This window comes from Eriocheir sinensis, chromosome 3, assembly GCF_024679095.1.
Source record: "Eriocheir sinensis breed Jianghai 21 chromosome 3, ASM2467909v1, whole genome shotgun sequence".
Taxonomy (NCBI): domain Eukaryota; kingdom Metazoa; phylum Arthropoda; class Malacostraca; order Decapoda; family Varunidae; genus Eriocheir; species Eriocheir sinensis.
In genome coordinates this window covers 9,858,265-9,872,266 of record NC_066511.1, presented here as the reverse complement: position 1 = coordinate 9,872,266, position 14,002 = coordinate 9,858,265, and the positions used below count along the sequence as shown (strand labels likewise).

The window sequence follows — 14,002 nt, the reverse complement described above, 5'->3', positions numbered from 1 at the left end:
CCTCATCAACGGCACTCAGCACCACCAACCGAGCCAGTGGGAGAGACATCGACAACATCGACAACAACAACCACACGAGCGACGGGCAGGAGCAGCCACGAACCAGCTGGACAGCCTAGAGCACCGTCGCCGCGTCGCTGCCCTGACGGTGCTACACAAGGCGCAAGTGGGCCTAGTGCCCCACCTAACGGACCTGAGGGGTACCTGGAGGAGGTCTGAGCACAGCACAAGAATGATGCTGAGCAACGCCTCCCTCCTGGAAGTGCCAATGGCCCGCTCCAGCACCCACCAACGTGCCTTCTCCATCGCAGCGGTGGTGTGGTGGAACAACCTCACTGCTGATGTGGACGTGTCACACCGTCCACTCAGCAGATGAAGGTTGCGTCCCACAGGTGGCTACTCCTACACCCACCGTAAAAAGCGTAAATGTAAACGCTTTCAAATAATCTGTAAACATGTATATAATTGTAACCTCGGCAGACGCTTTTAAATAGCTCCCCAACGGTCGGGGGAACTTTAGCTTAGAAAAATAATATTGCCATGTACTAATGTACTGAACATGTGTTTAAAAAAAAAAAAAAAAAAAGACATCGCCCCTTTCAGGTGCGCCAAAGCCAAGCCTGAGTGATGGGATGGGAGGCTGGGCGTCACCAAGACCAAGTCCAGCATGAAGCTGTAAACACTTTTTGAAGCTGTGTTGTGGGGGATTGCTTGTGGCAGGGTGTGTGAAGAGAGGAAGGAAGGAGAGGTCAAAAGGGTGGTATGTGTGTCATTCTTAGGGGTAACAATGGATAAGCGCAAACACTTAATAGTTTTGGTTAGGGCTTAACCCTTATGGGATGGGCTGGGCTGTAATTTCCTGCCTCGCCATACGGGCGAACACGCGTCAATCTCTTACTTCCATCGACATTCACTTTATCAATACTCTTTAAGTAGAGAAATGAGGTGAATGGAATATGCATTCTGACTATCATTAACTCTTCCTCTTTCAAATGGAATCTTCCCAGCGTCTAGATTCTGTAGTTATTGAGATACAGTGTGTTGAATAGGAGTAATTACTACAGATATTTGGTGACCGAGTCACTGTGTCCGTTTTCTTTCTTGACTCTGGCTTGCTATGCCTTAGACTAACACGCTGAGGAGGTGTGATAACGTTATCACCCCGCACTCTCCTTCCCCTTTTAACTCGTGTTTGTCTCGTTCTCCTCCCTCTTATTCCTCTTCTGCCTGCTCTTCCTCATGTATGGCCTCTTGCATCACTTCTAGGAGAAGATTCAGCAGAGGAAGAGGATAATGCAAACTCAATCCTCCTCCTGAACTTTGGAGGAGATACAGGTGGAGAAGAACATAGCGTAGATGTAAGGGGAGCAGAAGGCTGCCTTTTCCAAAGTCTATATATACCAAGTCAAGTCATACGCAGGTTTGTGGGAGGACGTTGCTTGGAGCCAAAATATAGAATGTAGAAACTGGGATTTAGAGAAAACAAAGAAAGGTGGACTAATTTAAATCAATCACTTCTACATGCCCACCCTCACACCCCACACCGCCGTTTGTAGGCATTGGAATTACAGTCACGCATAGCTCAATAAAAAGGCATATTTTTTTCGTCAATGGGTTGCCTGAACATGCGGTGAAAGAAGACGAGAATCCACATCCAAAGTGCACACATGGCCACAGCTTTAGTCATCCGTGAACTGGCGGGTATTTGGATTCAAATGACGTCACCCCGCAGCTCCACCCCAAACCACCCTCTGCACGTGCTAGTAGTAGTCTTGAAGGCAGAGTGAATTGACTTGGTATATATAGACTTTGGCCTTGTCATTTCCTGCCCACTGGTGGACGGGGCAGTAGCAGGTGTGGAACATGTCACAGCAGTGCACGTGGTCAGAGCTGGTGGACCTGAAGTGGTTGCCCCATCATCATCGCTACTCGTATTATGCCACTCAGAATCACTGTCACTCCACTCAAAATCACTTTCCAGAGTTACAACAGAAATATCAAGTTCATGTTCTATCGCACTGTCGGAAGGTCTAGCACTTGAACGATCAGTACGTGATGAATTAGCTATTGGAGTGGACGTAGCCACTGGTGGCACAGACCAACAAGGCGTTTTGAACTCAGATATTCTATTTTTACACGTCCATCCACTAAGAAAGCCTCAGACACACTGACTCACTGATAAAAGTACTCAGGACAAGTGTTGACATATTTGAGGAGGAAAGAAATTGGGAGAATGGCTAACTTGAGCGAAATATAAGCAGAGTGGCGATCACCGCCACCCATCCTCTCTCAACCGAGCGGCGATTGCCGCTCCGCGTCCCGTAGGGGTTAATTAAGGTGTGGAGTCAGAGCGGGAGTTTGGTTTCCCCATGTGGGCGGAAACAATTGCTATGTTGTCGGTGCTACTTATACCTACGTTTGCATGTTAGTTTAAGGTGTTAACCTGTGTTCATGGTATTTACAAGTGTAATAAGTGATGTAAGATATGAAAGCTATTTTCAAATGGTTGGACCCTGTTCCCTGACCCTTAGTTCACCATCAGAATCTCTTAACAAATATATTTACCTCAAGTAATATTCTTAAAGTCATACTACCCATATTATTTGGCAGATGATAATCCTGTGTGCGATAATGATGCCTTATAAGACTTGGTAAATAAACATCTAATTTTACTCTCTGGTTTAAATGATCAACAATTAATTCTACTTTGAGGTATAATAAACCTTACATAATTAAAAAGTGCCCATGAAAGAGACGACATATGCCCCTACCGAGATGAGTGAACTTGAAGAGAATATATTTATGACAAAAACTGCTGACACTTTTGACCATAAATACTTAAAATTTAGTTACGTTTTACAGTTAAAGGAAACCAAAGGAATAGCTCAAATTACTCAGTGCTATAAAGCTTGTTTTACCCCTTTATGTAAATACTTTCATTACATAGGCCACAGGTGGTACAATAAATAAATGAGCCTTACCTTATACAGCATCCAAACAATTATCAGACCACTCTGGTCTGAGGATGTCAATTTTTGATGAGATTCATTCCATGTGACAACTTGAATTGTTCCTGAGTGCCCCTCTAATGTTTGATTCATGGACAGGTTGGATGGAGCGGCAAGACCTTTGATCTTGGCATCCTTCCCTAGAATAACATTCAGACCAAATGGTGTTTAAAAACTATCGTAACTAAAAATAATCATATATTAAGAAGATGCACAAAAGATGTATCTGAGAGAAGCAATAGCAGGATTCCTCCGATTCCATAAACATTTATAATATTTTTACCTTCTATACTTTGGTTAAAAACTAGTTTGTGTTCTAGCTCCTAAACAGCTTAATTAAAAGGACTGCAGACTTCCTTTTCACAAAAAAGGTAGTATTTATCCATTAATGTGTTGGCAATATTTAATAGAGAAAATTTTTATAACATTTGTTTATTAAATAGAGCAGACTTAGCTTTCTAGTTGACACTACAGATTGCATTAAGTAAAAAACAGACATACCAGCCTCCAATTTGAGAACTTTAAGCAAGCCGTCATCTCCCCCACAAGCGATGTAGCCCTGCTCTTTGTTCCATCCCACACATCGTAGACGTATGTTGTTTGGTATGGCAATCTGTAGGAAACATAAATATGTTAATTTATGCAATAGATGACTTCATAAACTCAACATAATAATTCAAATCACCAGTGTCATTTTGATTTACCTATTAGTACAAGAAAGGGAGGTCACAGACTAATTAAAAATTGATAATTAACATGCAATGACAGGAGGAGACATTACCCCCAAAATTATTCCTATCACTATTCCCTCACATTCATCTTGCAAAAACTCCATCAACAAATGTTCAAGGCATCACTAACAAATTGACTGTCATGTGAGTGTGTATCAAGTAGACACTGGATAATACTGTAATTAAACAAACAATATACCGTATTTGATGGCTTATAAGACGCATGGGCTTATAAGATGCACCCCCAATTTCAGCAGGCATTTGAAAAAAAATAATAATAAACGGGTTTGAAACACGAGTGTCAGGTGAAGATTTTTTGCCCAACATTCATAGCCCTCCCCACTATCAGGTCATTATTAAAGTTTCACATGTATTCAGATCCTTATCAAATCCCAATACTTTACATTTAAAACCCTTAATATTTGCTGGGACCTACCAGAATTGGTCCTTCTTAAAGACTCGAGGGTACTGCTTTGAGCTGTAAACAAACATGGCAGAGACAGCGACATTCAGAGGGGTAACAGGTATAAAGTTCATTCATTCATTCCCCTCCTAGGAGCTCCCACCAGGGGATGGCCATGGCAGAAGAGTTTCCATCTTTCTCTATCCAGACACTCCATCCTTGCCTGCTCAAAGTTTCTCAAGGATCTTTCACCCCTCTCCCTGACATACTCCTGCACCCTATCTCTCCATTTCACTAGAGGTCGTCCTCTAACATTCCCTCCCTCTACCTCACTCACATACACCCTCCTGGTAAAGGGTATAAGGTTTGTGCATCATATTTCTTTAATTATTATTTTACAGCATGTCTAGTTGTTGTAACATTCTAGTACATTTTTAAAACATAAGGAAGTGTGAAATTTCAAACTTGAATGTGCTTCAATGTTTGTTGAACATGTATGTAAAGTAAGAATGTTAAAATATAAGCGCAAAATGGAGAAACAGGCACTTGTAAATACTGAATAATAATCTATCTTCTCATCATCTAATCAATATTATCCATATATTGTTTGTGTTTATCAATCAGACAAAGTTAAACAGTTTTATGAAGAAGGTTTGTCTTACCTCAACGATTCCTGTCTACTAAGGAAACGAAGCGTGTCTTGCGCGTGTTGTCAGGTTTGGTGTACAACTGTCCACTAGTTTGTTTAGGTACAATATTTAATTAAGTCACTTAATTTTCTTCCTGACTGGTGTCATTTTATATGAAGTAGTGGTAAGTACTACTGTTATACATTGTTACTTCAGAAAAGAGTTGCTGTAAAAGTGATTGCCAACTTGTTTACATTTGTGGAGAGGTTTGCAGTTTAATGTAAGTCCCACTGCTGCACTAAAACTTCACTAGCCAGTGACCCAAAGCTGAATTTTGACCTTATAAGACGCAGGGTGTTTTTCAGGGACATTTTTTTGGAAAAAAAAGTGCGTCATAAGCCATCAAATATGGTAATCTTATTGAAAGTGTGGAGATAACAGTCTTGAACTTTAGTTAACACAGAACTGTACATGAATCATCTATACTGAGCATGTCAAGTGACTCCAGTTATCAGTGCAAGCCCTGTCCTGATCATGTTACCTCAGGCTCAAAATGGGGGGGCTCAGTGTGCCTTTCACTAGCCACATGAGCATCAAGAGGCGTCACTCAAAAAATCCTGTCTGCGCCACCAACATGCTAAGGGACATTCACCAACAGCCCTCTAAAACTGAAGTCGAAAGAGGAAACAATAACCACAGCCTTTAATAAAAGAAAAAAAAGTCTCAAGGACCCATACACAATCTTATAATTTCTTTTTAATTCTCAAAGTTCTGAAAATTACTGAAAATTCCTAAAATTAACATGGAAAGTTTCCCAGTTCAAAGTTCCCAGGAATTTTACAATCTATCTACCTATATCTCCGACGCCCTGCTCCCTCACGATAACTTCCCTCCAGGGGGTAGCCACGGCAGAAGTGTCTCCATCTCTCCCTGTTCTGGCACTCCCTCACAGCACATTCAATCCTGCTACTTCCAATTCTCTTGCTCCAATACTCAATCACCCTATTGATCCACTTCACAGGTGGTCTTTCCCAGACACCCTCTCCCTCAATCCTTCCCTAATACACTCTCTTCACGAATTCATTCTCCCCAATTCTCATCACGTGTCCAAATCATCTCAGCACACCATGCTTCACCCACCCCACCACTCCACAATCCACTCCTTTCGCTGTCACACCCATACCAAATTGCTCATACACAGTTTCATTACTTTCTCCATCCCATCCTGAAACACCACATTCACTTCTTATATAACTCATTTCCACTGCACGTATTCTCGACTGCTAATGTTCGATTGATAATACTGTTCCTTATTCATCATCATCATCATCTCATCGATGTCTGCTCCTAGGAGCTCCCATCAGGGGATGGCCACAGCAGAAGAGTTTCCGACTTTCTCTATCCAGACACTCCCTCCTTGCCTGCTCATAGTTTCTCAACGATCTTTCCCCCCTCTCCCTAACATACTCTTGCACCCTATCTCTCAATTTCACTGGAGGTCATCCTCTAGCATTCCCTCCCTCTCTCTCACTCACATACACCCTTCTGGTCATCTTACTCTCCTCCATTCGCTCCATGTGGCCAAACCACTTTAAAGTCTGTTGCTTCACTTCTTCCACCACTCCACACTTCTTCCCTTCCCTGTTCTTTATTCCCCTCCTTACTTCCATGCTCACACTTCTTCCTTTCATAACTCTCTCCAGTGCACCTATACTACCTGTCTGCCCTTCATTGCTCTTTCCCTCACCTCACCTTCCATACTTCCGTGCTTACATAAAACAGTCCCTAAATATTTAAACTCAGTCACCTCCTCCATTCTCTCCTCCCTTAACCTTATCCTACACTTCATTGTACCCTCTGCTCTAACTCTGTATGGCTTTGCAAAATCAATGACTTGTTCTCTGGCCCTCTCAAATACCATAACCATACTCTTTCCAGTATTTACTCTCAACTTTCTCCTCTTACACACCTTGTCAAACTCTTCCACTATCCTCTGCAGCATCCCCTCATTCTCTGCCAACAATACATCTGCAAACAGGCCTGCCACCAATGACTCCTCCGTACCCTTCACTTTCAGCCTTGGACCTAGCTGCCCCACTTTGGCTTTCATTTCTCTCATACAACCATCCATGTACACATTAAAAAGCCATGGTGACATCACACACCCCTGTCTCACACCCACACCAACATCGAAACTCTCACTCAACTCACCATTCACGCATAAAGAGGCACTCGCATCCTTATAGAAGGATCGGATTCCCTCCAGTAAACGCCCTCCCACACCATATATCCTTAGAACATCCCACAACCCCTTCCCGTCAACCCTGTCATATGCCTGCTCTAAGTCCATGAAAGAAGCAAACAGCTTCCTAACCTTCTCTAGGTATTTTTCAACTAATATTTTCAGTGCAAATATTTGGTCTATACAACTCCTCCCTTTCCCAAAAAACCCTTGTTCATCACCTACACTTTTCTCAGTTATTTTCTTCATCCTCATTTAAAAACCTTCCATACACTTTTCCTGCCACACTGAGTAGACTTATTCCTCTGTAACTATTACAATCACCTCTGCTTCCCTTCCCTTTGTACAGCAGCACAACAATAGCCTTTCTCCAATCATCTGGCACCTCATCCTGTTCCCATGCTAGGTTATATATCCATAATATCCATTCCACAACTACATCCCTACACATAATGAACATACTATTTATCTTTTACATAAATAAGATAGACAATAAAGTGGCTCATTTGAATAAAAGGAATAAAAGAGCAGTGAATAAGATAAAAGCGATGAAAGACAGCAAAGGAAGCATTACTGCTACAGTTGATATCCCATTCAGTCACCTATTATAACATGCATGAAATATGAAACATTTTTCATATCTTTATTTCTGTACCTATTAATTTAACAATTTTGTTCCACCTCATTCATGCTAAAGGGCAATGAAAGTACATGAAGAAAAATACAACAAAGGTACAACTAGTAATAACAATTGGTCAGTATGAGCAGAATTAGAATACTCACCTTTTTACTTAAGTATATAAACATTTTGGTTGGATTTCCTTATTCTCTTCAGATGCTATTACATATTTTCATAGAGTATGTACTGTGTGTGCATTATGAAGAGAAGATTCGTGTTTCTTCAGTAATTACATCTGGAATAACAACAAATATTTATAGAAAACTGCATGGCCTCCACTGTAATAAATTATGATCATTTAAGACTTTTTGAAGCCTAATCATCCTACTTCATTTCATTAACTAAAGTTTTGGTATCAACAACATTCTCAGCTATGGAATTAATATTAACACAGGTAGTTCGACTAAAACTTTTACAAGCTGTCAATATTTACTTAGTTTTACAACCTATTTCATACAGAGTTTGATGTAAAAAGACTATTGTGACATTCATCCTGGTCATATTTTTTTGTAAATACCTCCCTATTTTGACAACCACCTGGACCTGGGAGGACATTGAGTTTTCAAGAAAGATTACAACAAGTCTTTAAAGAGCAAATGAATGGCCAGAATTAACAACTATTTTTCACACTCCACATTGAAAACTAAATTGGCTTGACAATAGAACAGTGATTTTCAAAGTGTGTGTCGCGGCACACTCGTGTGCTGCCATTATCTCCTTGGTGTGCCTCGAAAATTTGGGTGGGATTTTGATTTATGTTCATAATCTAATGAAACTACTGTAAAGTGTAATTTATATTCATCAAGGGTGACTAATTATTATATATTTATATATATATATATATATATATATATATATATATATATATATATATATATATATATATATATATATATATATATATATATATATAAATGGCAGGTGTGCATAAAATATTAGTTGTTTCTTAGTGTGCCGTCATACTAAATAGTTTGAAAACCACTGCAATAGAAGTAAATGAGCACCCTTTACAAGTCCACCTTAAAACTAAGTTGCTGTCTCTATGGTGTGCAACAAGCCTCCACTACAATTCATAACAAAAAACTTAACATCCTGAAAATCAACCCTACACTTTAACTTATATATATATATATATATATATATATATATATATATATATATATATATATATATATATATATATATATATATATATATATATATATATATATATATATATATATATATATATATATATATATATATATATATATATATATATACACAGTAATCCCTCGCCATACTGCGGTTCACTTATCGCGGTCTCGCTGTATCGCAGAATTTTAAATTGTATCATATCACGGATTTTTCGTTATGTCACGGGATTTTGAGGTTTACAGGTATTTTTATATATTAATTATTTCAAATATTTCAAATATTTTTTTATAATGAATAAAATACTGATAGAGGATGTAAGAAGTGAGAACAAGGAAAAGGAGTAGAGGAAACAGGGAGAGATAGAGAGGATGAAAACAAGAAGAAAGAAGAGTGTGGGGAGGGAGGGACAGTGGGGAGAGTCAGGTGAGGTCCTGAGGGAGAGTCAGGTAAAGTCCCGAGGGAGAGTCAGGTCAGGACTTCAGTCAGGACATGACCTGAGTCTCACTTCCACCCCTCCCTCCCCACACCCTTCTCCTTTCTTCTTGTTTTCATCCTCTCTATTTCTCCGTTTCCTCCACTCCTTTCCCTTGTTCTCCCTTCTTACATCCTCTATCGGTATTTTTTTATGACTCACTCTGTCCCTTTCCTCCCTTTCCCCTTCCGTATTTACCTAATTGTGATATAAAGGAAGTGAGCTACGCTCAAAGTGTCCTTTCTTTGAGTATTCTTCCGCCCTGCTCCATGAACTAATTCTTGCGTGAAGTTTGTATTTGCAAAGCAAATGTCAAATGTTGAAACAAGAATTATAGAATCACTTATTGGGACCGCGTAATGACAAAACGTCGTAAGAAGTGTTTAAAAGAGTGTGGGAAAGGTCAATAGGAGTGTAGGAAAGGTTTATAAGAGTGTGGGGAGGGTTTATAAAGCCTTAAAATATATATAAATAATAGAAAAATATAAGGTCGCTACTTCGCTGATTTTCGCCTATCGCGGGGGGTTCTGGAACCTAACCCCCGCGATAGACAAGGGATTACTGTACGTTGTAAAGACGTACCTGGGAGTCCACACAATTACGCAAAAGTTACAAAACCACTACCTTTATACAACGTAGTAAATACGTAATTGTGTTAGCTGGGAATATGCTCCCCACCTAAAAGAACCAATTTCCCAATTTTCTACTTTTAAGTACTTGAGCCTTCATATTATGGTTCGGGGACATGTATTTCATTCTTTAACTATAATATGGAGGTGTATTATCATATTTTGGAGGTGCGGAGTCAATCTCCACAATTACCTTCAATTACTGGCAACACGAACCCTTGAAGCAGATTCAAAATGCAGTTAGTTAGGATTCACGTTTTCGAACAGCTCGGGCAGGAGGTTCGAGAGCCTGCATTTGCACTAGAACCCACAGTACTCTCTAGGGTGCGACGTTGGATGGGTCATGGGTAGCTAGTTGTTTTACTTGTGTCAGTGATAAACAATAAAGATACACCGTGTTTGGTTCCACGGACTCTAGCAGGACAGAAACCTTGCGATGAGATGACAACCAACTAGAACCGGTGGCAGCGAGAGGGCACGAGTGTGGTGTAGGCGGTTCACGTGGACGCAGCTGGCCGAGGGCGCCACACCAGACCGGTGAGGTGAACATTGTTTGGTGGGTTCACTACGCTTCTCTTCCAAAACAATCTTGGCCTCCAGTGGGAATGCGTGGTTTCCGTATGGAGAACACTAAATTCGTCGCAAACACTTATTCTAGTGGTCGTGGGAGGAAAAATCCCTAAATGTAGGGAGTTTCCCTTGATCTAGGGTATTCCCCCCCCCCACACACACACACACGCACACACACACACACACCAAAAAAGTATGCAATTGCGACGGATTTCGTGTCCCCCACCCAAAACCTCGCATTCCCACAGGAAGCTTGTTTTCGGGGTGAGGGGGATTATGGGCAAACACTACCACCCTATTGCCGCTAAAGTAGAATATATCTTATCAGTGACCAATTAATTGTACAATTCTCTGAAAAGTGATTTGACAAATACAATCACAGTAATGATTGGCATGTTAAAACCTTTCAGGAAAAGGGTAAAGGAAGGGTGATACGCGTGCACAAGCACGTGTGATTTTGTGTAACCTAATATATTTCTCTTTTTCACTTCTTGACACTTCAAATTCAAATTGACCAGTATCTTTCCTAGGTCTTATCTCCTTTGGGTATTATTCTAGTGTTTGCCCATACTCACCCCTCGCAACCAAAATTGGCTAGGGGGCCATTGAGACTTCGGGGAATGCGGTGGTAAACATGAAATGCGTCGCAAATGCATAGTTTTTGAGTTATGGGGGGTTGAAAAATACCCTAGATGTAGGGAAATTCCTTACAATTACTTAGATGTAGGGAAATTTCATACATTCCAGGTTTTTTTACAACGTAGTACGGAAACCATGCAATTTCACTCACTCTCCATACCAAAGGGGGGTTCGAGAGGGGCGAAGCCCCCTGTTACAGTATTAAGGTCATAATGAAGCATCTAAACAGAAAGTAATTTACGTCATAGGAATCTTGCAACCGTCATATACGACTATGTAGTCACTTACTGGTAGCACGTATGAACGCGTGAAGCAGGTTTGGTACCACAAACGAACGCGTGAAGCAGGTTCGAACGCAGGTTACTTGTGTTCAATTTCCCTTAGTTAGCTGTTAGGTGGTAAAGTACGGTTGGGGTACTTTAAGAAGGGGGGGGGCCAGGGGGGGGTGTAGGCCCCCCTGGTTAGCAGGGGGGTCGAGGGGGGCAAAGCCCCCCGTTGGCAGGTCGTAAAGTTCGGTTGGAGTAGTTTAAATATGCTCCCCCACCCAAATACCCCGACCTCCTGCGGGTCCCTGAAGATCGTTGGGGGAGTGGGGTTTAATTCGGCTTCTTCTTTACTTTTAAGTACTTCCGCCTTCATATTAAGGTTGAGGGACATGCATTTTGTTTTTTTAACTCTATATATGATATATGGAGGCGTATTATCGTATTCTGGAGGCGCAGAGTCCTTATCCACAATCACCTTGTATACTGGGAATACGAACCCGTGAAGCAGATTCAATATGCGGTCAGTAAGGATTCACGCGTTCGAACAGCTCGGGCAGGAGGTTCGAGAGCCTTCACTTGCCCTAGAACCCGCAGTACTGTTTAACCCTCACAGCGTCGGCGTCGTACATGTACGACACAGGCTGAGTCACCTTCCCAGCGTCAGCGTCGTACATACATGAATTTAGCGACAATTTACACCTCTGAGATGTCATTTCATTTTTTGACACTTTTCATGACCTTTTTTTTTTTTTTTTTTTTTATGATGAGAAAAAAAAAAAAAAAAAAAAAGAAAAGACGGCTGGGGGGTCACGGGTGGGAAATGTTCCGACGCCATGGGGGTTAAGGTGCGGCGTTGGACGGATCAAGGCTAGCCGGTGGTTTTGCTTGTGTCAGTGATAAACAATAAAGATACACCGCGTTTGGTGCCACGGACTCTACTTGAAGGACAGAAACCTTGCGATGAGGTGACAACCTACTAGAGAGAGGGCATGAGTGTGGTGTAGGCGGTTTATGTGAGCACAGATGGCCTCCTGCGCCACGCCAGATGGTGAGGTGAGCATCGTTTGGTGGGTTCACTACACTTCTCTCCCAAAACAAGCTTGGGGATCCAGTGAGTGCGTAGTTTCCGTATGGGAAACACTAAATTCGTCGCAAACGCTCATTTTTAGTGGTGTTGGTAGGAAAAATCCCTAGATTTAGGGAATTTTTATCCCCCCCCCGCCTCCCCCACTGAAAAAAATACGCGATTGCGACGGATTTCGTGTACCCCACCCGAAACCCCGTGTTCCCACCAGGTCCCCAGGCTTGTATGGGGGGGAGGGGGGAGTATGGGCAAACACTAGAATTTTACCCTCCTTTGCATCCTAGAATGATTTCTTTCTTCATTTCCAGCCATACAAAAAAAAGTCACATGACTCACTGTTGTCCTGTCTGTCGTCCCTTGTGCCTGCAGCGGTCACCTCACCCTCACTCACCGCCAGGAATGTCTCGGCCGTGCTGGGGGCGGCCTGTGTTTGCCGGTTGCCTAGTAACGTGAGCAGCGATCTTGAACTCAATCTTGATGTCACAGGTGACTTGGGATTTCTCCCAAGATCGACAGGCCTTTGTATCGGCAACTCCTGTGAAAGAAAACATTGATTGATTGATAGTTTATTGTTGCAGGTATACAGCAAAGGAGAAGATATGAACCTGCCATCCCAACCCCCTGGCAGAATATAGTGTGATTGTACAACTGTTGACAGATATGTAGGTAGCACCAATTTAAGGATTATAATATTGTTGTGCTGGAAGCTTCCCCCGGCGACCATAGGCCTCTAGAAGGCTCCCGGAGAAACGAGCAAAGGGCGGGCCAGGCGCCAGGCGGGAAGTGTTGCCAACTCGCATATATTTTTGCTACATGTTCTTGTATGATCTGAAATATACTGTAATATTCTAGACTGTACTGTTCTGGATATATATAGGAGAAGAGGGCGAGAGAGAGTCAGTCCCAGTCATAGTAAGCTAGTGGTAAGTGAAGAGTCAGAGTGAAGTGTACTACTAAAGAAGAATATTAAACTACAGAAACTGTGCAAAGTGTTTACATATCTCCCTCCCACGGAGTCTCCTGACGGCGACACGGAACCCAAGTAACACGTCCGGCATAACAATATACTTTAAGAATAGTTCACTGAAACGTCATCGATGACGTCATGACTGAGGTACGTCATCTGGTTCACTCTCACCCTGCTCTCACGGTATAAAATGTACTACAAAACCCTTATTTATTCATATTCATGGTCAGATTTTGCGCTTAATTTTTGATTGCTAAGGATATGCAATCAAATTAGGCAGCTGTTGAGTTAACAAACTGTACACAGCAATAGAATCATTTGAGAAATGTTAGAAAAAGGTACCGAGAAACACTGCTGTCCAGCACACATCGACGCTTACGTTCTCTCAAATTTCACCAATTAACACCCACCCTACAACGTACTTTAAAGGGGTAACCAATCCTGTCATCAATATCGTTATAGATAATATATAAGTTGGTATAGTCTTTGTGTATTCTTACATATACATTGATCCCTTTATACATTATTCATATCAACCATTTGAGA

General features: G+C 41.5%; 1 protein-coding gene across 8 annotated transcripts in view; it reads right to left on the bottom strand.

Moving 5' to 3' along the window:
* Positions 1-14,002, bottom strand: part of LOC127004856 (WD repeat-containing protein 35-like) — a 93,137-nt gene that overhangs the window by 51,678 nt on the left and 27,457 nt on the right. For 6 of the 8 annotated variants that reach the window (XM_050873036.1, XM_050873042.1, XM_050873059.1 and 3 more), the window contains 4 exons: positions 12,826-13,024; positions 7,797-7,927; positions 3,510-3,621; positions 2,982-3,148 (listed from right to left, as the gene is read on the bottom strand). In XM_050873036.1, coding sequence (XP_050728993.1) covers positions 2,982-3,148; positions 3,510-3,621; positions 7,797-7,820 — 303 coding nt within the window. In that variant the 5' untranslated portion in view covers positions 7,821-7,927; positions 12,826-13,024. The remainder of the gene's footprint in view (positions 1-2,981; positions 3,149-3,509; positions 3,622-7,796; positions 7,928-12,825; positions 13,025-14,002) is intronic. The other 2 variants (XM_050873051.1, XM_050873070.1) reach the window with 2 other exon arrangements.